Source organism: Leopardus geoffroyi, chromosome D2 (assembly GCF_018350155.1).
Source record: "Leopardus geoffroyi isolate Oge1 chromosome D2, O.geoffroyi_Oge1_pat1.0, whole genome shotgun sequence".
Taxonomy (NCBI): Eukaryota; Metazoa; Chordata; class Mammalia; order Carnivora; family Felidae; genus Leopardus; species Leopardus geoffroyi.
The window spans coordinates 63,098,674-63,123,803 of NC_059334.1; the positions used below are offsets into that span (position 1 = coordinate 63,098,674).

The 25,130-nt window shown below is 39.1% G+C and overlaps 1 protein-coding gene across 2 annotated transcripts in view; it reads left to right on the forward strand.

The window, feature by feature from the left end:
- CFAP58 (cilia and flagella associated protein 58) overlaps positions 1 to 22,983 on the forward strand; it is a 106,034-nt gene extending 83,051 nt beyond the window's left edge. The window contains exons 16-18 of one of the 2 annotated variants that reach the window (XM_045438827.1): positions 15,495 to 15,614; positions 17,961 to 18,094; positions 22,260 to 22,983. In XM_045438827.1, the coding sequence (XP_045294783.1) occupies positions 15,495 to 15,614; positions 17,961 to 18,094; positions 22,260 to 22,371 (366 nt within the window). In that variant the 3' untranslated portion in view covers positions 22,372 to 22,983. Of the gene's footprint in view, positions 1 to 4,647; positions 4,756 to 15,494; positions 15,615 to 17,960; positions 18,095 to 22,259 lie in introns of those variants that run through there. The other variant, XM_045438828.1, reaches the window with a different exon arrangement.
- Positions 22,984 to 25,130: the final 2,147 nt, after the last annotated feature.

A 25,130-nucleotide genomic window follows, 5' to 3' on the forward strand; every position in this document is an offset into this window, starting at 1 on the left:
TTGCAGTAAAAGCTAAAGTCTGGGATTATGATGACTCCCACTTTGGTTTTCTTTTTCAACATTACTTTGGCTATTTGGGGTCTTTTGTGGTTGTTTGTTCTAGCTTTGAGAAGAATGCGGTGCAATTTTGATTTGAATTGCATTTAATGTATAGACTTATTTGGGTAGTATTGACATTTTAACATTATTTATTCTTTCCATCCATGAGCATGGAATGGTTTTCCATTTCTTTATGTCTTCTTAAATTTCTTTCATAAGTTTTCTATAGTTTTCAGCACACAGATCTTTTACATCTTTGGTTAGGTTTATTCCTAGGTATTTTATGGTTCTTGGTACAATTGTAAATGGGATCAATTTCTTGACTTCTCTTTCTGTTGCTTCATTATTGGTGTATAGAAATGCAACCGATGTCTCTACATTGATTTTGTATCCTGCGACTTTGCTGAATTCATGTATCAGTTCTAGCAGCTTTTTGGTGGAGTCTTATGGGTTTTCTACATGATACATGTAGAGTATCATGTCATCTGTGAATAATGAAAGTTTGACTTCTTCTTTGCCAATTTGTATGGCTTTTATTTCATTTTGTTTTCTGATTGCTGATGCTAGGACTTCCAACACTATGTTAAACAACAGTGGTGAGAGTGGACATCCCTGTAGTGTTTCTGATCTCAGAGGAAAAGTTCTCAGTTTTCCCCCATTGAGGATGATATTAGCTGTGGGCTTTTCATATATGGCTTTTATGATGTTAAGGTATGTTCCTTCTATCCTGACTTTCTTGAGGGTTTTTATTAAGAAAGGATGCTTTACTTTGTCAAATGCTTTTTCTACATCTATTGACAGGATCATATGGTTCTTATCCTTTCTTCTATTAATGTGATGTATCACACTGATTGATTTGTGAATATTGAACCAGCCTTACAGCCTAGGAATGAATCCCAGTTGATCATGGTGAATAATTCCTTTAATATATTGTTGAATTTGATTTGCTGGTATCTTGTTGAGAATTTTTGCATCTATATTCATCAGGGATATTGGCTTGTAATTCTCCTTTTTAGTGGGATCTCTGTTTTGGGAATCAAGGTAATGCTGGCTTCATAGTATGAGTCTGGAAACTTTCCTTCCATTTCTATTTTTTGGATCAGCTTGAAGGATAGGTATTAACTCTGCTTTAAATGTCTGGTAGAATTCCCCTGGGAAGCCATCTGGCCCAGGACTCTTTTTTACTGGGAGGTTTTTTGATAACTGATTCAATTTCTTCACTGATTATGGGTCTTTTCAAATATTCTATTTCTTCCCGTTTGAGTTTTGGTAGTGTGTGGGTGTCTAGGAATTTGTCCATTTCTTCCAGGTTGTCCAGTTTGTTGGAATATAATTTTTCATAGCATTCTCTAATAATTGTATTTCGGTGGTGTTGGTTTTTATATGTCCTCTTTCATTCATGATTTTTTGTATTTGGGCCCTCTTTCTTCTTTTGGAGAAGTCTGGCTAGGGGTTTATCAATTTTGCTTATTTTTTCAAAAAACCAGCTCTTAGATTAATTGATCTGTTGTACTGTTTTTTTTTTTTTTGATTCTATATTGTTTATTTCTGTGATAATCCTTATTATTTCTTTTCTTCTGCTGGCTTTGTGGTTTCTTTGCTGTTCTGTGTCTAGTTCCTTTGGGTGTGTGGTTAGGTTTTGTATTTGGGATTTTTCTTGTTTCTTGAGATAGGCCTGGATTGCAATGTATATTCCTTTTAGGACTGCCTTTGCTGCATCCCAAAGGGTTTGGACTGTCATGTTTTCATTTTCATTTGCTTCCATATCTTTTAAAATTTCTTCTTTAATTGCTCGATTGACCCATTCATTCTTTAGTAGGATGTTCTTTAACCTGCATGCATTTGGAGGCTTTCCAAATTTTTTCTTGTGATTGATTTCAAGTTTCATAGTACTGTGATATAAAAATATGTATGGTATAATATCAATTCTTTTATATTTATTGAGGGATGTTTTGCGACCCAGTATGTGATCTATATTGGAGAATGTTCCATGTACACTCAAGAAGAATGTGCATTTTGCTGCTTTTGGATTAAAAGTCCTGAATATACCTGTCAAGTCCATCTGGTCCAGTGTATCATTCAAGGTCATTGATTCTTTATTGGTTTTCTGCCTATATGATCTGTTCATTGTTGTAAGTGGAGTTTTAAAGTCCCCTGCAATTACCCTATTCTTATCAATAGGATTGCTTATGTTTGTGATTAATTTATTTATATATTTGGGTACTTTCAAGTTGGAGGCATAAACATTTACAATTTTTAGCTCTTCTTGATGGATAGACCCTGTAATTATGATATAAGGCCCATCGTCATCTCTTGTTATGGCCTTTAGTAAAATCTAGTTTGTCTGATATAAGTATGGCTACTCTAGCTTTCTTTTGGCTTCCAGTAGCATGATGGATGGTTCTCCATCCCCTCACTTTCAATCTGAAGATGTCCTCAGGCCTAAAATGGGTCTCTTGTAGACAGCATATAGATGGTTGTTTTTCTTTTAATCCATTCTGATACCCTATGTCTTTTTATTGGAGCATTTAGTCCATTTACATTCAGAGTTATTATTGAAAGATATGGATTTAGTGGCCTTGTGTTATCTATAGGTTTCATGCTTGTGGTAATGTCTCTGGTCCTTCCACTCACAGAGTTCCCCTTAGGATCTCTTGCAGGGCTGGTTTAGTGGTCATGAACTCCTTCAGTTTTTGTTTGTTTTGGAAAGCCTTTACCTCTCCTTCTATTCTGAATGACAGCCTTGCTGGATAAAGGATTCTTGGCTGCATATTTTTCCTACTCAGCACATTCAATATTTCCTGCCACTCCCTCTGGCCTGCCAAGTTTCAATGGACAGGTCTGCTACTACCCTTATGTGTCTACCTTTGTAGGTTAAAGCCTGTTTGTCGCTAGCCATTTTCAGAATTCTCTCTTTATCTTTGTATTTTGCCAGTTTCAACTATGATATGCTGTGGAGAGGACCTATTCCTACTAAATCTTAAGGGAGTTCTCTGTGCTTCCTAGATTTGGATGTCTGCTTCCTTCCCCAGATTAGGGAAGTTCCCAGCTATAATTTGTTCAAGTAAACCCTTTGCCCCTTTCTCTCTGTCTTATTCTTCTGGAACTCCTATGATTTAGTTATTTAATTCTCCCCTCATGGTCTAGTATTTTCTTATCTCTCTTTTTCTCAGCTTTGTTATTTTTCATAATTTTATCTTCTGTTTCACTTATTCTCCCTTCCGCTTCCTCCACCCTTGCTGTCAGTGCATCTAGTTTATTTTGCATCTCATTACAACATTTCTTAATTTGTTGTGACTATTTTTTAGTTCCTTGATCTCTGAAGCAATAGATTCTCTGCTGTCTCCTATGCTTTTTTCAAGTGCAGCTATTAATCTTAGACTATTATTCTAAATTCTTGCTCAGATATATTGTTTATATCTGTTTTTAGCAATTCTCTAGCTGTCATTTCTTCCTGGAATTTCTTTTTTTTTTTTTTAATTTTTTTTTCAACGTTTATTTATTTTGGGGACAGAGAGAGACAGAGCATGAACGGGGGAGGGGCAGAGAGAGAGGGAGACACAGAATCGGAAACAGGCTCCAGGCTCTGAGCCATCAGCCCAGAGCCTGACGCGGGGCTCGAACTTACGGACCGCGAGATCGTGACCTGGCTGAAGTTGGACGCTTAACCGACTGTGCCACCCAGGCGCCCCCCTGGAATTTCTTTTGAGGAGAATTCTTCTGTTTCATCATTTTGGCTAGTTTTCTGTCCCTTATATGTTTTAATAGCTTGTTACATGTCCTACACCTGCAAGCACTTCTATATTAATAAGGGGTCATACGCTGTCCAGGGCCTGGCCTTTCAGGAGGTGTTTTTTGGAGGGTGTTACTTGCTCTCTGTTGTTGTGACTTTGGTTACTTTATCTCCCTACTGGTAGTGATGTTTTGGGCCTTCCACCAACATACCTGATGTTTAAAACCATCATTATCAGACTCCAGTCTGGGACTTCATCTCTTTCTCCATGCACCTGACTCTAGCCTAAGCAGACCATCTCTGGTCCTGAAACGCAACTGACAAGTCTAGCCTCCTTGTATTTTCTTGTGATGCCTCTGTAGCCAAAAAGTTCATTACTTTGAGTATGTAATTCCATCAGAGTATTTCTTGTTATAAAACTTAATTTGGCTTATTTAAAACTATGTACTACTCCAAAGAATTTTCCAATTTAGCAAGATTTCCCTGAACTACCTTTCATTGGCCCCTCTGCATGTGTTAATAACCTGATTGTGTAAGGTCCTTTCTTTATGCAACTGTCATTGTTGATGTATAGTTACACCACTGCTATATTATTTCCTGATCCATCACAACTTTGGCCATCCCTGTGGTTTGGCTGGTAACTGAGAATGGTGGAGGCAGGGTGCTTTATAAGGGGTTGGAAGAAACCAAAAGTGTGCTGGTCCAGGCTTGGAGTTATACTGGCCTGGGTTACAATCCTGGCTCTGCAGTTTGTAGGTGTGTGATCACGGACCAGTTATTTAGCCTTGCTGAGCCTCAGTTTCCTTAATACATGTTTACCAAAGGATGTCTTGTTGACTCCTTAAAATGGAACTCACCATTTTCTTCCTGAACAGCCAGCTTCTTCCCTGGCTTCCCACACACATTCATGGTGTGGCAGTATCTCCAGGCACCCAGAAGCTTGAAATGCCAGAGTCACTTCTGATTCCTCCACCTCTTGCCAGGTCAGTTGCTGAGTCAAATAAATTCCATCTCCCATGCTCTTGCATCTATTTCTAACCTTGTAAGTTTTCCCCAAGCCACTCTTCTATTGTAGGTCCTCATTCTATTTTCTTAGACCAGCATTCTCCAATGTAGAGTACTTAAGGCTATCTACTGAGCATTGGAAGAAAATATTAGAATACACACACACACACACATTTTAATATAATATAATATAATATAATATAATATAATATAATATAATATATTTTAATATATTATATTATTATATTATGTTGTATTATATTATTATATTGTATATATTATATATCATATTATATATATTAATTATATTATAATATTATTATATTATATATTTGAATATAATATTATATATATTCTATTTTATACATGTCTTATAAATTACTGTTATTAATATATTATCTACCACCAACACCTCCTTTGTTTCCTGCTGCCTATCATGTTGAAAACAAACTCAACTGTCTATCATTCAAAACACATATAGTCTTCTTTTCTACCCTAGTCAGATAGTCACTTACAACTTTCCTTGTATATACTGCAGACTTACTGGATGTTTTTATGCTCTCATCTCCTTACCTTTATACTTTTGTTTGTATTTTTCCCTTCTTTTACTTTCCACCTGCTCTAGGAAGCAGTGTGAATAAGCTTAAGAGCAAGAATGAAGATATATACACACATGCATACATTACATACACACATATTTACACATATCTATCTATATCTATTTATGTATCTATATATGCACACATGATGGTATAGATATATGCTTATCTCAATCTTTGAAATGTTCTATTTCATATAGGTTCAAATCTTGGTTCTGCCACTTTCTTGTTTTATTTAGGTAAGTCACTGACACTTCTGAGCCTCAACTTTCTCATCTGGAAAATAGGAATAATAGCAATCAGTTCTCATGTTTGTTGTGGTGAGTTATTGAAATACCACATTGAGCTGAGCACCTGGCCTGGTACATCCAATGTACCTGTTCAGTAGATAAGAGCTGCTGTGACTGCTTCTAGTACTCTTTTCAGGTATTTTTTGGTCCAATTCTCCCAAATTGTGAGATTGTTTATGAAAGTGAATATTTTCATAATATAAATACAGTCATTAATGAGCTTGCCATTTATATGACTATCACCTACTCAGATATCCCTACCAGCATCATGCGACTAACTTGCTCATCTTGATATCATTGGTCTCTTTTTCAATAGGATTGTCCAATGTTATTTTTAAAAAATGTTTACTTATTTACATATTTTTGACAGAGAGAGACAGAGGGGGAGGGGAAGAGAAAAAGAGGGAGAGAATCTGAAGCAGGCTCCTCACTGTCAGCACAGAGCCTGACGTGGGGCTCGAACTCATGAACCATGAGATCATGACCTGAGTCGAAATCAAGAGTCAGACACTTAAACTGAGCCACCCAGGTGCCCCAAGATTGTCCAATGTTATTAACAGTCAACAAGAAATGCAAATACTATGCAGAGCAGTTGTAAGCTTTACAAAAGATGCCAGATCACTTGAAGTCAATGCAAGTGACTTAGAAAAATGCTGGAATCATATCAAAGGCAATGTTAAATCAGCATCTGGTAGGAAAAAAGAAAATTGAACAATTATAAGTGTAGGTACCTCAAAACAGAATGTTTTAAATATCAAAGGATTAAGAGGGGATTTGGGAGAAATTAATGAGGGCTTTGAATATTTCTGCTAAAGGAAGTCTTTTAAAAATAATTGGTCCTGAGTACTTAACTAAGATACAAAAAGCATTAACCATAAAAGAAATTATGGATAAATCTTACTACATTAAAATTAAGAGCTCCTCAAAAGAAGTCATAAAGAAAGCAAGGCACAAACTTTATGTATCTTTACCCAGAATATATAAAGAATTACAAATCAATAAGAAAAAGGCAACAGTAGAAAAATAGGAAAATAGTGTATGCGAACAGTCCTTTCTCAGAAGGGGAAACACAAATGATGACTAAACTTGAAAAAAATGCTCAATCTTATTTTATAAGCAGGGAAATTAAATGTATTGCCACCTTGAGACATTGTTTTTCTGTTTCTAGAGGGACAAATGTTAAGATGTTTGTATTACTTATCTATTGCTTCCTTATAAATGACCACCAATCTGGGAGCTTAATACACATTATTTCATGATTTCAGTGGGTAGGAATCTAGGAATAGCTTGTTTGGGGCCTCTGATCAGGGATGCCTGGTGACACGAAGCAATGGTGAGGATGTAGAGCAGTGGAAACTGATCTTTGGAAAATCATTTTACATTCTCTTACAAAGCTGAACATGTATATATCTTCAAGGTGCAGCAATCCCACCTATAGTTCTGGATGCCAGGAAGACTTGTATTTGGGGACTTGGGAACACATGTGAGAATGTTCATGGCAACACTGTTGATAAAAACAAAATCCTGGACACAACCCAAATGCCCACTGAAGGAGAATTGTGGAATTCTCACCCAACAGAATATCAGATGAAATACATGTACAGAAACGCACAATGACATCAGTAATCTTAGACCCATCATGTTGAATAAAACAAGTACGTCAAAGAAAACTAGGTGTGCTGGGACGTATTTTTATAAAGCTCAAAGCAAAGCAAAATTAAGCGATAGATGTATAATAAAACTATGTGAAAAAAGTTTAGGGAATGACAAAAACAGAATTCAGAAGGTGCTTATGTTGGCTGATGGTGGCAGTTGTGTAGGTACAGGGATGGGATGGAGAAGGGAGTACATTGATGATGTTCTATTTCATAAATTGGGTGATGGGTTCATCATGAGCATTCATTTTATTAATACGCTTTATAGTTATATATGCTATATGTTCTTTTGTTACATAATAAAAAAATTTTTAAATGTTGTACTGCAGAAGTCAGATATATGAGGGAAGTCAAATTGTACTATAATGTTGTTAGCTATGTGAAAGAAATCTAATAATTTTTTAAAAGTTTATGTGAGTAATCTCTATAACCAACATGGGGCTCGAACTTGTGAACTCAAGAATTGCATGCTCTTCTGACTGATCAGCCAGGTGCCCCCCAAAACCCAATAATTTTAATTGATCCAGTTAGTGTACATTGTTATAATTAAAATGCAAATTTTAGGGGTGCCTGGGTGGCTCAGTCAGTTGGGCATCCAACTTTGGCTCAGGTCATGATCTTGCAGTTGGTGGGTTCAAGCCCTGCATTGGGCTCTGTGATGACAGCTCAGAGCCTGGAGCCTGTTTCAAATTATGTATCCCCCACTCATGTTCTGTCTCTCTCTCTGTCAAAAATGGATAAACATTAAAATACAAATTTTTAAATTATAAGACAAAATACTAAATAAAAAATTAAAGTTTATTTATTTTGAAAGAGAGAGATGGGGGGGGAGGGACAAAGATAGATAGATAGATAGATAGATAGATAGATAGAGAATCCCAAGCAGGCTCTGTACCATCAGTGCAGATCCTTATGTGGGAGTTGAACCCACCAACTGCGAGATCATGACTTGAGCTGAAATCAAGAGTCAGGAATTTAACCAACTGAGCCACTCAGGCACCCCTAAAGAAATTCTTAAAATGAATTTTAGATCATTTTTTTTCAAGGAAAAAAATCTCAAACTTTTCCCCTTAGTATTTATTATGAAAATTGGTCACATTTTCAATGGATGGACTTTAAGTGGCTTTATCTATTAAATTTGTTCTTTGGTAGTGAGGCCCTTCTCTAATTCATGAATGTAAATATTATTTCTACAACTATTATTCCCACTAAGATCCATCTGAAATATTTCCCTCTCTACAGTCCACCAAATAAATATTGTCTCTAGTTTTGAACTACCCACACACCACACTCTATTCCTAGCACCTCTTTGGGGACCTGGCAAAACTCTGTCTTATTTTGTGACGTAGTTATTCGTTTTTCCTGTGCTGAAAAGTGAGCTCCTTGAAGTTTAGACCTTATTTATCTTTGTATGAAACTAGCACAATCATATGCATAGTACTGGCACTAAATAAAAATTTAGTGAACTTGAATTTTTCTAGACGTGTTTCACTATAGGGGTTAAGAGAAGTCAATACCATCATTTCTTAATAAGTGCAAAATTTTCACATACATTACATTGTGAAGTAAGGTGAAGGGTAAAACAAGCCAGCATTCTTGCTGATGAAGTTCAGGCTGGTCTAGGCAATTATATACTCTGTCCAGGACTTCACAAACATATATTTGCATTTGAGAACAAAACCTGTTGCAAAGAAATCTTTCAAGAAAGTTTGTGTTGCTTATATCAGAAAGGCCCAGAAGCATTTTTCCTATTATTACCAAAATGGTGAAGGTTAGTGCATGCAGATTTCTCATATGCCTCATAAAACACTTAATCATCTAAATCCGGAGCCAAGAACCACTGTGTAACCAAGTAGTTTCCTGCTTATAAGGAACTCAGCTGTGTAATTCTGTTTCATCCCCAGATCCAGCATCTCCCATCCTGTCTAGGGGGCTTTACCACTTCATGACATCATAAACAAGATAGGTCCAGAGTTCAGTTTAGCTGACACTTTCATTATAAAGCTAATAAACAAGAAAGCCCCAAGGTATCAGCCATTGTTTTTTCCTTTCCTAAAGCTAGATAGAAATGTAATATGTATACAGAGTTTCTAATTTATTTTCCTACTAACAAAAAGAGGCATTTCTAGATAAATTAGGCAGTGTTCTGGAGTTGCCTTTATACAAAGAGGGAAACAGGTTTGCTTAAGATTTGAAATTTGGCTTTAGTCTTTTGTTAAACATTATGGATGTGGGTGGGAAGATGGAAAAAGAACTAAAGGCAAACAAACAGGAAAAAATAATGCATTATTTTAATTGTAGAAAAGAGTTATGTGTGCAATTAGAATTCTTGTGTTTAAGGAGGCTGTTTAAAAAGTCCACACATAGTTTAAGAGTTATGCTTGCATTTTCATGTGTCTGTGTGCACATGCACATACAAACAGAGCTTCAGAGTCAATTAATATGAATACATTTGCGAGCCTTATGAATTCAAAAAAGTATTTGAAACCACTTGCACTATCAGAAAGCCACTATAAACATTTTACTAAGAGATTGAGGTTGTATATCAAGTATTTTCCTGAGTTATACACAATATACATGATGAAAACATTTCACTCAAAGGTATGTGGTTTATAGGACCAGCTAGCTCATTAAGGTGAATTATACAAGCTTAGCTACCTGGGAGTTGTTACCCACTGATCTAATTCAAGTAAAAGTTCTCAACATAAATATATCTCACCTCTGTTGATGTGTATTACTAAAATATGATGGATATAGTTTGCTGGCAATATACTTTGCTGACAAGCAACAAAATTATTGAGCATCTAGAATGAGTAGAACACAATAGCAGGTATGAGGGACATATAGAAAGATCCATCATAGTTCTGACCTTAAAGGCTCATAATGCAACTGGAGAGAAAGCATGGATTCATATGGATTAAATACTGAAGTAATAGAACTGATATCTTGACATTTTGGAAAAGAGATTTTCTGTATATTCTCTGAGGTTGGTTCTCTCAGAAGTAGTGAGTGGGGCATTTAAAGAAAAAAGAATCAACTTCATCTTGAACCCACTGGGTGAGCTAGAGTGAAGGCAAGGTGGTAGTGTCTCTTTCTTTGGAGTACGTGGTATTCAAGCATCTCAGTGAGTGGCTTTCACCCTGGTGGGTATAGATAAGCGTGTGACTTTGGATCAGGAGCAAAGCTGCCTGAGTCACATGAATTAGCCAGTTCATGGGGTGAAGCGATTATTTGCAATGCTCACCCAAACAAATTGATGAATCCAGGGTGAACAGAATCAATGCACTGGCATTTGCCAAGCACAGATTCAGATCAAAACAGAATAAATTAGTTCCTCTTAGTCAGTTATTGCCTCAAGTAGGCGAGCTGAGGAAAAAGAGGTGTTAAGGTGCACATTGAATGTGAACTACCTTCTGTTTTCAGCTGAAGATGCAGAGCCAAAGACAGGGAATGTAAACAGACAGTGAATATGAAATTGTAGCTTGGTAGGGAAAGGAGTTCTGTGAGCAACTCAATTTCTTCCTCTGAATTGTACCCAGAATAGCTCTGACTCCTATTTGCATAGACTGTTCAGAATGCAGACTTTTAATTCATTGTCAGATAAAATACAAAGACCTGAAGTCTGAGTGACTTCGTGTCTGGAGTTTCCAATCTGGGGTTACAGACTGTCACCATGTAATGACAGCATTATTTGAAGCTAATACTGTAATTAATTTCTTACCACTCTACTCAGCCAATATTAACAATGAACCATACTGTTATCCGGCACACCTTAGCAGAGAGTTCTTGTAGCAAAAGAATCCATAACCGTGTCTGACAGTCTGTCCAACTGGGAGAATTGGATGTCTAGCAAGGGAATATTTCAGGGATGGACATAATATGGTTTATGCTTGCAAGTTGTGCTCAGTCAGAGAGAAAGCTAGTCTCCTGATGTTAATAGTCTGGCTTTTTCCAGTATAGCTGTTCACAAAATAATTTAGAGAGTGAGGCATGCTACAAAGTAATATTGATGTACATTATGAACAAACTCTGTATAAAGAAATGCCAACCTGAAGATGCAATCTTTTGTTGGTGGGGAAATAATAAACTATTTATGATTTTCTTATGACGTTTCACTGACATATGGTGCTTCTAACCCAGTGACAAATTAATTGACTTGGTTTAAAAAGAAATGGATGCAGCTTAACGAAGAAGGACAGGGTATGTATCACAAGGCAGCTGGTTCTGCCACTGCTGGCTTATGGAGACAATATACATGGGACAGCTAATGAGTCTCTCTGTTGCATAAGATAGATTCTCTTTATAATAGAATTGCACGCTTTGTCTCTAAATGGGGTTATTATACACACCATTGCACAATGTTTGAAGAGCTTGGTTGGCCCTTGTAGAGGGTTAGGAGAGAAATAAATTGGAAAACAATCGTACTTAAGACCTTCAATCCATCAAACACTCCATATTTATCTAAATTACCAGCATGCTCTCCCAAAATACAAATCTGTATGATACACACAGCTAGAATGTTAATGCTGACTAGCCTTCACTCTGCTTTCATCAGTTAGGTTTTCCATTGTAAACACAGACCAAAATTCATGCACGTTGAAGCCTGGTAGTGCATTTTAGCCAGTACCCCCCACTCCTTTTCCCTCTGCTCTTCCTAGTTCCACTCTCTTGGTCCCTGAAGTTTCATTTGGGATTCTCTCCACCCACCATGAACACACACGCATCACTTGGCCTGGGTTATTTAACTCTTAGAACTTTTCGACTTTGAATACGCCAACAGTTTTAATGGTAATTCACTCTGCTTCTTCAGTTTTCTCCACACTTATGGGTTCTCACTGTTCAGTCACTGAGTTATTTCTTTAGAATAAATCCATTTCAATTCCTTTTGCAGCCTTGAAAAAACCCCAGGAAGTGGTGGTAGGAGAAGGCAGGATAAATGGCAGCATCATTCACTCTGTATGTGAAGATTACACACCTATTAGAGGGTGTGGGCAGAGCCCATTCAGCTGGTGTAGGTCCAGAGAGCAGGGAGCTGAGTCAGGCTCTTACCTCTATGTGCTCTAACTTGGCTCTGAACCTGATTTCACCTTCTGGCCCCATTCGTCTACTGATAGTATCGTGTAGCCCTTAGGAATTATGCAGCATGATTTCATCCAAATTCTTTCAGCGTTATAACATATCTTGAAGCCCCACAGGAGGCGTCACATGGAAAAAGTGATTCATGAGTATATCATGAGTAGATTTTTGATTTATCACACTTTGGTCTTAAGGATACACCGTTCATTCCTGTTGACCTTGGGATGCTCACTTAGGAGACTAGATAACAATATTTGCTTCTTCCAGCCTTTCTCCTCTGTGTCTCTGTCCTCCCTGCCAAGAGCAGTTGAAAAGTGTTACACCTGGGAAACATTCTAAGGTTCTTGGAGTAAGACTATCTTTTCAGTTTAAGATGCTATTATATCCCAAACCAGATTGCTTCCTCCTTGTCATTGTGGGGTTCTTTTCAAGTCTACCTGTAATTTGGTATAGAGGAAGGGGAGCTGAAACAAATGGACGAAACAGTTTCATGGGCTTCTCCACATATTTATTACCCTCTCCAAATTGAATCTTGAAGCCTTGTCAGAAGTGTTATTTTTCCAACAGAACACGCATTAAGTGGCTATAACAAATAAACTCACCTCCTGACATCTTTCCCATTGCTTGCTACATCCATTTACTGGGAAGATTATATTGTAAGGTGTGATGGGAGGTGTTGTTTAACAAAGGAAAATCACCACTTTGTAATTCTATTTGTTCAAGTTTCTTTTGCGTGGGATTTTGGATTTACTTGTCATTTCTGGAATTATTTTTTAAATGGTGAGTATTATATTTCGATACATGTTTCTCCAGAATTTATTCCATCCAACTAATTCTTTTTTTTAATGTTTATTTATTTGTTTATTTTTGAAGGAGAGAGACACAGGGCATGAGTGGGGGAGGGGCAGAGAGAGAGGGAGACACAGAATCCAAAGCAGGCTCCAGGCTCTGAGCTGTTAGCACAGAGCCCAATGTGGGCTCAAACTCACAAACTGTGAGCTAATGACCTGAGCCAAAGTGGGATGCTTAACTGACTGAGCCACCCAGGTGCCCCACCATCCAACTAATTCTTAAGTTACATACATTCTTTTGAAAGTAGAGTCATGTTTTTTTTGTGAGCAAATTTCTATAATTTGGCCAGGGGGAAAGGAAAATCCAAAGCAAATGGTAACAATGAGTAGTTAATGAATTTTCTTTTACCGAATTTTTTTTAATGACTCTCATGTTCTCTGTCAAAAACAGATTATTTGATGGCGATGCTAAGAAGACTTAGCTCCAGGTAGAAATTAGTTTCCATTTGCCTGGATGTGTCATTTATTGAGAGGGCTTTTACTTATATTTTTTTCCTTTAACACAATTACCTTAGGGAAATAAATATGTACAGAGACAAATGAGTAGACACACTAGTCTTTATCAATGTTTGTTCAAATTATTGCAGTTTAGAGAAATGGGAATCTGGAACTGAGATGCCTAGGAAATAAATCTTTCTTGTATGTAGTATCTTTAGTTCAAGAATCTGAAAACACATTACAAGCAATTAAACTTTAGGGTACAAATGGGAATTCTATATTGTTTGTTGGTTAAATTTAATTACAAAATTATGATTTGCTTTGGCTTCCTAGGAAGCCCATTCTTTCTACAAATGTGCACATCCTAGTTTTCATGGCTTTTTACCTATTCTCTCAAACCACTTCCAGGGTTCTGTTCTTCCCATGTTATATTGCTTAAAAGACTCAGTTTCTTTACTTCCTCCTTCTGATTTTTTTTCCAGCCTCTGTGACTTTTGCTCCCCAAATGTTCTTGCAACCTCTCTAAGGTCAGTGGTATCATCCTAACAGCCCTCCCCCAAGGCCCTTTTCAGTCCTTCTCAGGTTTCTTCTTTTAGCCCATCTGATAACATTGACCCATCAAATCATGCCTCCCTTTTTAAACGCTGCCATTTCTTGCTTGGGGGACATTTGGTTACTCTCCTTTGTTCCTTTTCTCTGTGTCTTTCTTCCTTACCTCCCCTGATATGCTGGATTTCCCAAAGACCTCAAGTTCCTGGCCACCCCAGAAGCCATCCTTGGTTGGTGGAGCTGCTCTCATGGCTGTAGCCATAACCCACCACCAGTTCCAATTTGCTCTTCAGTTCAAACTCTGGGACCTCATTTTCAACTCCTCTTGTTGCTATCCCACTGTGTCTCAAGCTCCATATATCCGGACCCCACTGATAATCAGGAGACAATGTGGGGACAATTCCCTCCCTCCTTCCCCACTCCTTCTTTCCTAGCCTCCCTGCCTCCATCACCATCACCCTCCAGCCCCCAAAGTATCCATATTAGAAGCCTTGGAGTCTTCTTGGCCCTGCTCCTTCCTTCCTCACTTGTCTGATTTTTTCACCAAATCCCACTGATTCTACTTCGGGAATGTCTTCATATCTACTTCCTTTCCAACCTAGTTGCCTTAGGTCCATCTGTTTTCATCTTCTGCTTATCCTGGTACACTGAGCAGTCTCTTCACTTTGTTTTCTGCCTTCCTGCTGGAGCTCTTCCTCTGAAGACAAACCCAGGCATGGCTTATCCTTTCCCAGACCACACAGCCTGGAACATACCTGAGCCCAGCCTATTCTCTCCACTACTTCCTCCTGTGCACCTACTGAACTAGACTCACTTCTCCCCTGTCCTAACTCTGGACTTTGGCCTAAAAAGCTTTTCTTTTCTCCCTTCGCTTGGGGAAAACTACTACTCATTCTTCAAGCAACAAGTCAAATGACATTTTTGTGAAACCTTCCCCACTCCCTACTTTTACTGGCCACAGCACATGCCCCAATCTTGCATCATTGCCCTTGTCTCTTGGTCATGGGATCATAAGCTTAGGTAGCAGAGACTTTCCCTTCCTCATTTGCCTTATTATTTGTATCCAAATGCTGGGCACATCCTAAGCCCTTGACCAGGGTTGGCTTGATGCTCTCTTGATAGAATGTATGGTGGATGTATTCGGTGGGGCACTCTGAAGTCACCTAGGTGGCCCCATGTTCTCCTGATCGTGCTGGCAAAGGCGCTTTCCCTGTCTTGACGGGGCTGATTCTCGCCCTTATGGGTGTGCTCTCCACCAGGAAAAAGAGAAACTGTATGTGGAACTCAAGCACATCCTGGCACGGCAGCCCGGCCCCGAGGCTGCGGAACAGCTACAGATCTACCGTCACACGCTGCGGGAGAAGACCAAGCAGCTGAAAGTAAGTGGGAGCCTCAGTGCTTTCCTGGCCAGAGGATGGCCACCTGCTGGGGACCCGACAAGCCCTCAGTACAAGGAGCCCAGCTCCCAAATGCCACACTCCACGGAGGTTGGCCTGTTTTTTTTTTTTTTTTCTTTTAGAATTCCAGTCCCAGGAGGAGCAGGGCACATCTCAGAGCTACCCCCCCCCCCCCCACCCAGCATGTAGACTAATAGACCTCACAATTCTCTGTTTCCTGAAAGGGGGTGGTGAGCGAGTAAGGAAAGAGCTGGAGAGAGGGTGATGGCGACAGAATGGAAATTCGGGGGATGGGGTGTGTAGGGACCACCTCAAGATGAGGTAGAGGATGTGGTTGGTGGGGAAGAGCAGAGGAAATATTTTAACACCATCATCCACCGAAGCAGACCACTGTGCCAAAGCAGGTTTTTGCAATTCCATTCCACCTGAAATAAATGTACAGAAAGCACGGGCTACTGCCCAGCCCCCAGGGCCCTCCTTCATGACCATCTCTCAAATAAGTTGCTATGAAAGGAAAGTAAAATCATTTTAGAGTTCTGTTAGCATAATTTCCCTTCTCGGCGACTTAAGAACGTCAGCTGGGGAGATGGAATGTTTTATTATTACACGTGCTTTTTAAAAAGTTTTCTCAGAAACTGTGTGTTCCCATTATATTTGGAGCTTTACCTCCCAAACAAGTACTTAGATATTCTTGGCACGTCAGGGAAGTCTTATACACACGCATGCACAGAATGTAGCACACACCAGCTGAATTCTGGAACTTACCTGCGTGACAAGGGTGGTGATCGTTGCCTTTCTGCCTGGGGTAAAATCGACTACTATAGTGCTAATCCCTTCACAAGTAGCACGTTTTACAAGCACATCCTTCTTCTTTAAAAAGGCAGATGAAACAGAAGTGTAATTAGAACATTAATTTTCAACTTCTCACTCACAGTGTTTATTTCACACGAGTATCCCGAGACGTAGTGTGAGTTTTGCATGAGGCATAATCTTTTGATCATTTTCACCCTTCTCAACAATTGAGTATTCCAAATAAAATAAAAGCTCATTTTCTCACAGGTCTGTCTTTATGCCGCTGTCAGATAGCCACACTTAGCACTGGGTAGCATTATATGACTCACAGGAGCTTTTTGGTGTTTTTAACCGTTTAACTCAGGAAATCTAGATTTTTTTGCTCTGAGGAAATATGACCCCTGGTGGAAGAGGTTCAGAGGTGGTGGTACTGAGCTTGTCTGCTAGTTTGTCCTCATTATCTGGACTCTTTTAGGAAATGCTATAGTCATTGTTTGGAAACAGAACCTTGGTTCCTAATTGCTTAACTATTAGGCAGATTTTCTCCCAACATGAAAGTCTTACTCTTTAGCTCATGATAACATAGTCAGAATCATTTTCATAGAGATTAAAGGAAAGAGTTCAGAAGCAGGTAAACACTCAAAGGACAAAGATCCTCCTTTTGTGCAAATTTTTAAAATAGTGAGCAAGAGGAAAAAATAAGTCTAAGTCTGTTGCATGCCCCTTAGAATGGTAACCTTCCTTTCTTCCGTTTGATTTCTGTGAGGTGTGCCCCTAGCTCGGGAATGCTTTACATATCCTGGTCAGGTGAGTAAATGCCCACCCTTCTTGCCCAGCCAAGACCAGCAGCATCTATTGAACACCACAGTGGAAGAGGCAGGTAATCAGGGTTCCTATTACACATTCCCTGGACTCTCTTGCATTCATATCATAGCTCCCTGATTCTCAGGGGAAAGCGTTACTGTGCCTGGAGAAAGAAACAACCTGTGAAGAGTCCCAAAGAGCACAGTAAAGAGGTGATAGACATTTAGCAGAACAGCAACCTAGGAAAACACAGAAATTGAATGCCTACTTAGTGGTGGTGGTGGCAGGATGATTCCAGAATAATTTTTTACCATAATCCTCAAATGAATCACTGTCCCTAGTGATGACTTCTCTGAATGCTTTTTAAAAAGGCTTTAAAAGCAATTTTATCCTGTATGCCTGGGAGTTTTTCTGTCTCTACTCACCATATTCTTGAAACACATTACACCATTCATGTGTGAGCCTCGTTGAATGTGGCCTGATACTTCTTTTAAGCAGAGGTTTTGTTAAGTTTGTCACTGGATTATGAGACTTCAGACCTCAGTTGGATTTTTACCTCGGTGCAGATCTTGAGAGCTGGCGGAAGTGCGAGGATTAGCTGTTAGACTTGGGCATGGTTTTGTAACACTAGCCTCAGTGAGGTAAATGGCAGCAGATTAGGAAAAATGTTCAGGAAAGGATATTGTCTCACTGCATATCTTCTGTTAATGCTGCTGTCATTTGTCACATTAGGTTTTGTCTTCAGAGCTGAATATGTACGAATCACAGAGCCAAGAATATAAATATGAAATCGAGAAACTTACCAATGAACTGATGAACTTAAAGAAGAAATACCTAGCTCAGAAACGTAAAGAATACACTCAGAAGTAAGAATTAGTCAAATGTTATTCTAATTTTGTTGTGCCTATTACCTGCTAAGAAAATAATTGGCAGACGGTCATGGAGTCACAGAATCCACTGGTCTAAAGTCGGTCACAGGGTGAACAAATGACATTTTACAGGTCCCCCCCTGGTTTGTGTCAGGGCAAGATGCATGTCTCATCTTGCATGCATGTCCTAAGGCCTCTCCTTAGGACCCTAACAGGGATCCATTAATATCTGCTCACCGATGGACCTAACACGGAGCAGAGGAAATGTATGTAGTCTTCCCTGGCCACCCCCCCCCAACCGCCCCACTGTTCTTATGGTTTGGAGATAATTATGCCATGACAATGTTTGCAAATGAGGTTCGTGGCCAGGCTTGTACAAACTAAAAGCATGTCCACACTTAAAACCACAGGTGATTTTGCTAAGGGGTTTAGGCTTGGTAAAGCTGTACTTTTCAATAATGCATTTTGTGCCATGGTAATGATGAGCCCACGAATAACTTTTACCTATGTTTTAGATAATCTAGCTCTGAACCATCTTTATGTCTAATAACTGACTTCAGTATCTGCTGGGGGTATTGACGTGAGCTCTTATTTTTCTAGGAGATGATAATGCGATCTCAGGTTAACATTTTGGGTTTCAGGATGCCTGCATGTGGAAGAGTAAATGTTCTTTTCACTTTGTTTTCATCATTTGCCTAATGCTAGGGTGAGAGAGTGGACTTGGATGAATCAATAGATTTGAACCTTGGTTTGGCTGAGTGGCATTACCCAACTCATCTAGTTAATTCTGTAGTACTCACATTGCGGGTTTAAGCCAAGTTTGGTGTTTCATTCACGTGGGCATTGCAGGGACATGGGGAAAGAGCTACATCCGCCTATGATTCATTAGTGGCAAACAGCTATTTAAAGTAACTGGATGCAAATTGATTTGCCAGTAAAAATTTGCCCTTCTGGTAAATCAGAATATTCCCCTGTTCCACATTCAGATGCCAACTCCTTGGTAGAATAAAATCCTGCTAAAAATTTGAGCTAATTCCTATGGGTCTGTCTTAATGTAGGGTCTAGCAACTACCCGATACAGAATCACTGGTGGGATTTATTAAACATTCAGGTTCCCAGGCCCCATTTCCTGATGTTTGGATTCAGCAGACTCTGGATGAGCCTTAGAAATGTGCAGTAACATCAGTCCTCAGGTGATGTCCATGCACATCTAAGCTGGAGAAGCACTGATATTAATGATGTGACTCAATGTTGGAGTGGAGACACTAGTTTTATTTTAGGACAGCAAGATTGAGCTGGTAAGATGTCAACATGGCTAGTTCCTGTGTGAGGCATGAATCCAGCTCAGTGGCCTTCAAGCATTTCTAGTGCACACTCTTATCAGTAAAACACTTTTGAAGTCGTAGCACCCCCCCCAATATATGCATATATATTAAATATATATTTATGTTAAGTTTTAAAACAAAATTTTATTTTAGAATAGTTTTATATCTCCAATATATTTTAATTTTTAATGTTTATTTATTTAATTTTGAGAGAGAGGCAGAGAGAGAGGGAGACAGAGAATCCCAAGCAGGGCATACTGAGAGCTGAAATCCAAGAATTGGATGCTTAGCCAACTGAGCCACACAGGCATCCCTATTATTTTAATTTTTAAAAAGTGTTTATTTACTTTAGAGAGAGAGAGGAGAGAGAGAGGGAGGGAGAAAGTGTGAGTGAGGGAGGGGCAGAGATAGAGGGAGAGAGAGAATCCCAAGCAGACTCTGCTCTGTCAACACAGAGCCTGACATGGGGGACTCCATCTCATGAACCGTGAGATCATGACCTGAGCTGAAGTCAAGAGTCAGACGCTTAACTGACTGAGCCACCCAGGAGTCCTTCATTTGTATATCACATGCAAAATACTATTATGACATTGTGAGTAAATATTAGTAAACTGAGATTTTGTTTCTAATTTTTAAAGACAAAATATGGGCAGAATCTGAAATACCTTCTTGGTACTTCCCAGTGGGTCATCTTACTCATTTTTGAGAGTACTTGCATCTGTTTTGGAGACCAGCAGTCTAGTATACACAGTTACAAATAGCTCACTTAGGTAAACAGTTAATTATCTTTCTAGAGCTGACCAACTTCCCTACCTTGGTCCTGCAGTTTGGCCTAGTCACCTTTGACCTTATTGATCCCCTTCCACCCATAGTTTTCTGGACACTGATAGTGTGTTGAGCCAACGGAAATGCCATTCTGTTGGCTCAGTCCCTCCCATTGGCACATCTACTAAAATTGCACGGCCCCCAGCCATAGGTCTTTTGTAGGTATTTAATTAAAAAAGAACTACAGTTAAATCAAATTAAAAATTCATTTCCTTAGTTGCACTAGTCACATTTCAACTGCTAAATAGCCACATGGAGGTAGTGGATGCCACATCAGGCTCTAGATAGAGAGTTTTTCAATCATGGTGGAAACTTCTATTGGGTAGCATGGCTGTAGAATCTTTGTCTTTACCTGTCCTCTCCTTTCCCTAAATTGCTCACTTGTAGCCATTCTACCCTGGTTAGGGTGCCATTGGCAATTACATTTAGTTGGGGATCCATAAACTGGAAGCAGACAGAGAGAGGGCTTCATAAGAGAAGAGCAAAAGGATTCAAGGGCTGAATGAAAGTTTACTGAGGCAAGAACAAGAGTGCTGAGATGGTGTGGACTGGAAGGGAGAAGGCTGAGGGAGCCATTGTGCTGGTCTGTATTTGCATTACAAAGGCAATATAAAGGAGACTTCATTCCCATCAGTCAGCTTAGAGCAAGCCAGAAGCATTATGCTTAAGTTACTTCAGAGAGGAAAACTTAGGTTATTTAAGGCAAGAGAGGGCTGGAGGAGGTGGTGCTTACTGCATCTACCGGCAGTCAGGGGGTAGACAAGTTGCCAAGCACTTGAAGGAATCCTCTTAACTGGATCCATTCAAGGCTAAAGCTTTTGTCCTATTTAATGGAGGATGATTTTTTTTTTTTTATAATAATGAAATCAATTCTGCTAAGAAACTGCTGGATTGATTAACCAATCTTCTTCAGGTTCTTTCCAAATGGAATAAATTAGAATAATCTCTGTGGACGTTCTCCCCACACTCGCTCTTTATAAAATAGCAACTCATGCCACTTTTGCATTTATGCCTTCTTTCATTTTTCTCAAACACCCTTTTCATCATGTTTCCATCCTGACCTGCACCCCCACCCACCTGCCTCTGACTCTCCTGTCCTGGAACCCCAGGCTGGTCTAGAGTTTGTAGAACTAGTCAGATTCTCTCCCAAAAGGTGGAATTCTCTCCTCTGAGGTAAATCACTTCCAGTTGTCAAATCTAATTGGTTTTGGTCTTAGTTATTAGCTTAACTTTTATTTTTAAAAAGGGGTTCCAAAGATGTTTTCTGTAAGACCCCTGAATTCACAATAGGGAATTTGTATAAATTTAAGGTACCTCTGCAGGAAACTTGAGTGTGTGTGTGTGTGTGTGTGTGTGTGTGTGTGTACACGTGTGAATGTGTGTGTATTTAAAGGATATCTATGTAGAAGATACATTATAGATTTTAGGGCAGGACTCCCTTTATCAGTTGCCCAATGTACTATCTTATTTATCTTTCTCAGATTTTCTTGTATCTTAAACTATTTCTAACAATAACTTCTGCTTGTCTAAAGTTATAGTAAAATTTGTATTTTATAAATGTCCAAGTTTGATGAAGATACCTTACGCGTGTGGTAAATATTTATGTTTCCACTGAAAATTTGAAATAGAAAAGTTGATAAATGATGAATTCGTCATTATAACTGAGCCAAGAGAAAGATTCTTCTGATGAATCTTTGGAACTAAACAGATGTTTTATAAAACAGGAAGATGATTACAAGTCGGAAGTCTCAAGTCCATAATTGAGTTATAATGAGGTCTTATGTCCACATTTAGATCAACATTAGGAGGGCACGTTTAATTGTGTCTTTCCCTAATTTTATGTGTTATGAGCGAACACCTAATTAGACTTAAACAACCACTTTGTCTAAAACTGGAAGCTTTAATCAAAGCAGTTTTCAATGGCTAACTCACCCAGGGAACTTAGAGAACACCAAACTTAGAAAGAGGAAAAAAGATGGTAAGGAAGTTAACTTTCACCTCCTGTCTTACAGAAATAATGACAGAATATCCATGGATAACACCCTCTCAATGGCCAAGCCAACTGGCCCTCGTTTTACTGGGGGTGGATTTCCCCTCTACAGGCCATCCAAAGTGAAGTCCTAACCTGAAGCTCCTGCCTGGGTCCAGTAGAGCAGCTCATGAAATTCTCTTTGAAACGTTTTGGAGGAATCTTTTTCAAATCCCTTGGATCACAAATATTTAGAGAAATCAGTGTTCAAATTCCAGGATGGAAAGAAATGCAAAACCATCATCGTCATGTACATAAAAGAGTGGTGACATTCTGCTTGGTCCACATGGATATTAACAGATTGTAATTATATCATTCAATTAGGCTGACACATTGCATAAAGCAGATCTTTTGTTACTACCACATTGATTGATTTGAAATGCACCCTATGTCTAGACACTCTGTATAGATGAAACTTTGGATCTGAATTTCTCTATTATAAACATTGCTGTATAGGTTTTACATTTAAAAAATATTTTTGAAATGCAGTGCATTTCTTTTTAATAAGAATCTTTTTTAATTATTCCTCATTAACAAGTCATTGCATGAGGTGAGAAAAAAGGACAAACTCTCAAGTATTTAAAAAGTGTTTTGAGAATGATTTCTATGTGGAATTTCTTTTCAGGCCTGGGGTATGAAAATCTATTCCAAAGAGACATACTAATAAATACTTCATCATAAAAAATAAAAAAGAACCTTTGTAGAGATTTTGATCTTTGCTTTGGTAGAGTATGTAATTAAAGTTTAAAACTACTGTGAGAAATGTTTAACATAGGATTTGATTCAGAGGAACCAAGACTTTAAAATGAGGGGTTTGGGCTGGTATCCTCTGAAGACCTTGCATTTCTTAGACCTCCTACTTGGAGAACAGAATTATATAGGACCGGGATCTGTTTGGCTTTCAGGCTGCATGCCAACATTTGGAGTCATTGAATCCATTGTGTTTTCTTTCTGTTGAAGCCTCAATTACTTGGACGTCAGTTCAAAGTCTCCTCATTAAGGGTGCTGATTCAGTAATATTATGTGAGGACATTGTGGTCATCCCCCTCACAAGAACTTGACCTCCGTGATCTTTGAAATTATAGAGGAGTAAGCAGATCAGGGTTAAGCAAGGACATTACAAGTGGATCATTCCATTTGTGCTATGGGACCAAGGTCCCCACTGCAGGGAGCAGGAAACCTAATGACTCCAGGATGCTTGTTCAGATTATACAGAGAGGTGGGATTTTAGAGGGATTGTCTACATGTCCTCAGTTCACCACCAGAAGCAGACCCAAGGCAGTTATGTCCATGAAGTGATTTATCACAAAGTGATCCCAGGAAACCCACTAATAGTGGGGAAGTGGGTCTGAGAAGGGAAGGGAATCAAGCTAGGTGCAATTTGAAGTCAGGTTCCATGGTGGGAGACTGGCTACATTTCGCAGGGGGCTCTGGAGACAATGTAAAGACATCTCAGAGTTGTCCCCTTCAGGGGAAGGCAGCTGAATATTTATAACCCTTATGCTGGCAGTCTTTGGTCAAGGACTGCTTTGGAAGGGTTCTTCTGCCTGCAGCACAGCAGGGTCCAGCAGCCTGGGGGCAGCCCTGAGACAGAAAGGGCAGTTGCTGACTATCAGCAGTGAAAATGCTAAGGGCTGGGGGTGGGAAGTGGGAGTGGGTGAGGCAGTGCCATCCTCTCTTGCTTTTCCCACAGGGTCCCAGGAGAAAAATGACAGATGGAAATCACCCTCCACTGTAGACGGTGACTCTATGATGAGGTGTGGTCATCAACTCTTTGTGTACCCAATAGGAGTGTGGAGGATGAGAATGTACCCCAGAGAATTTGCCAAGAGCACCTTAGACCTAAAGAATCATGGTGGGACCATTTCCATTTTGAAAATCACTGATGTTATCTTACCTCAGGGTCATATTTTGTTTAGACAAAAGACTTTTGCAGGTAAGGTAAAGCAAGGCAGTTATTACACATGTACAACACTGGAGATTTTCCATCCATTCAGGGACTTTTGAAATATATCTATTATCAACCTCCTACTGAGTCCTTGGGTGGCTATGAGAGGTTCACTTTTTTTTTTTATAAAATTTTTAAAATATTTATTTATTTTTGAGAGAGAAAGAACACGAGTGGGGGAGTGGCAGAAGAGAGGGAGACACAGAATCCAAAGCAGACTCCAAGCTCTGAGCTGTCAGTACAGAGCCTGACGCAGGGCTCGAACTCACAAACCATGAGATCATGACCTGAGCTGAAGCTGGACGCTTAACCAACTGAGCCACCCCGGTGACCCTATGAGAAATTCACTTCCCTAGGGAAAAGGGATCTGTGATTCTTGATGTATCTTATTATGGTATAGATGGGTTCAAGTTCTGGCTCATCATAACAATAATTTGTTTTAAGGATTAAATGAATTAATGCATGGATAAGATTAGAACAATGTCAGGCACATAGTAACTGTTCAGTAAATATCTGCCATTATTATTATTACATGGTGATAACTTATGTTTTGAAATTAAAGAATAAGCATTGTCACATGATACTAATAATAACAGATAACACTATAATATTGGGATAAAGTTAGATTTGGTAATGTGATTTTTAGTTGAATATCTTGTGGAAATGCCACATTGAGTACCTCATGAAAAGTTCTGTATATATATATTTTTTTGTAACTGTGATTTGGGGACAGATCTTTCACCTTCAGGAGTCAGATCTTCCAGAAGGAAAGACCCTGGTGGCCTCTAGCTGCCATCTTCTTGTTTTTCTCCATGGGGAGGAGAAGGGTGGTCCGCCTCTGTGGATGACCGAGGTCCCATGAGCCAAGATGGCGTGCACTCCAAGAGATGACACAGCAACTCTATA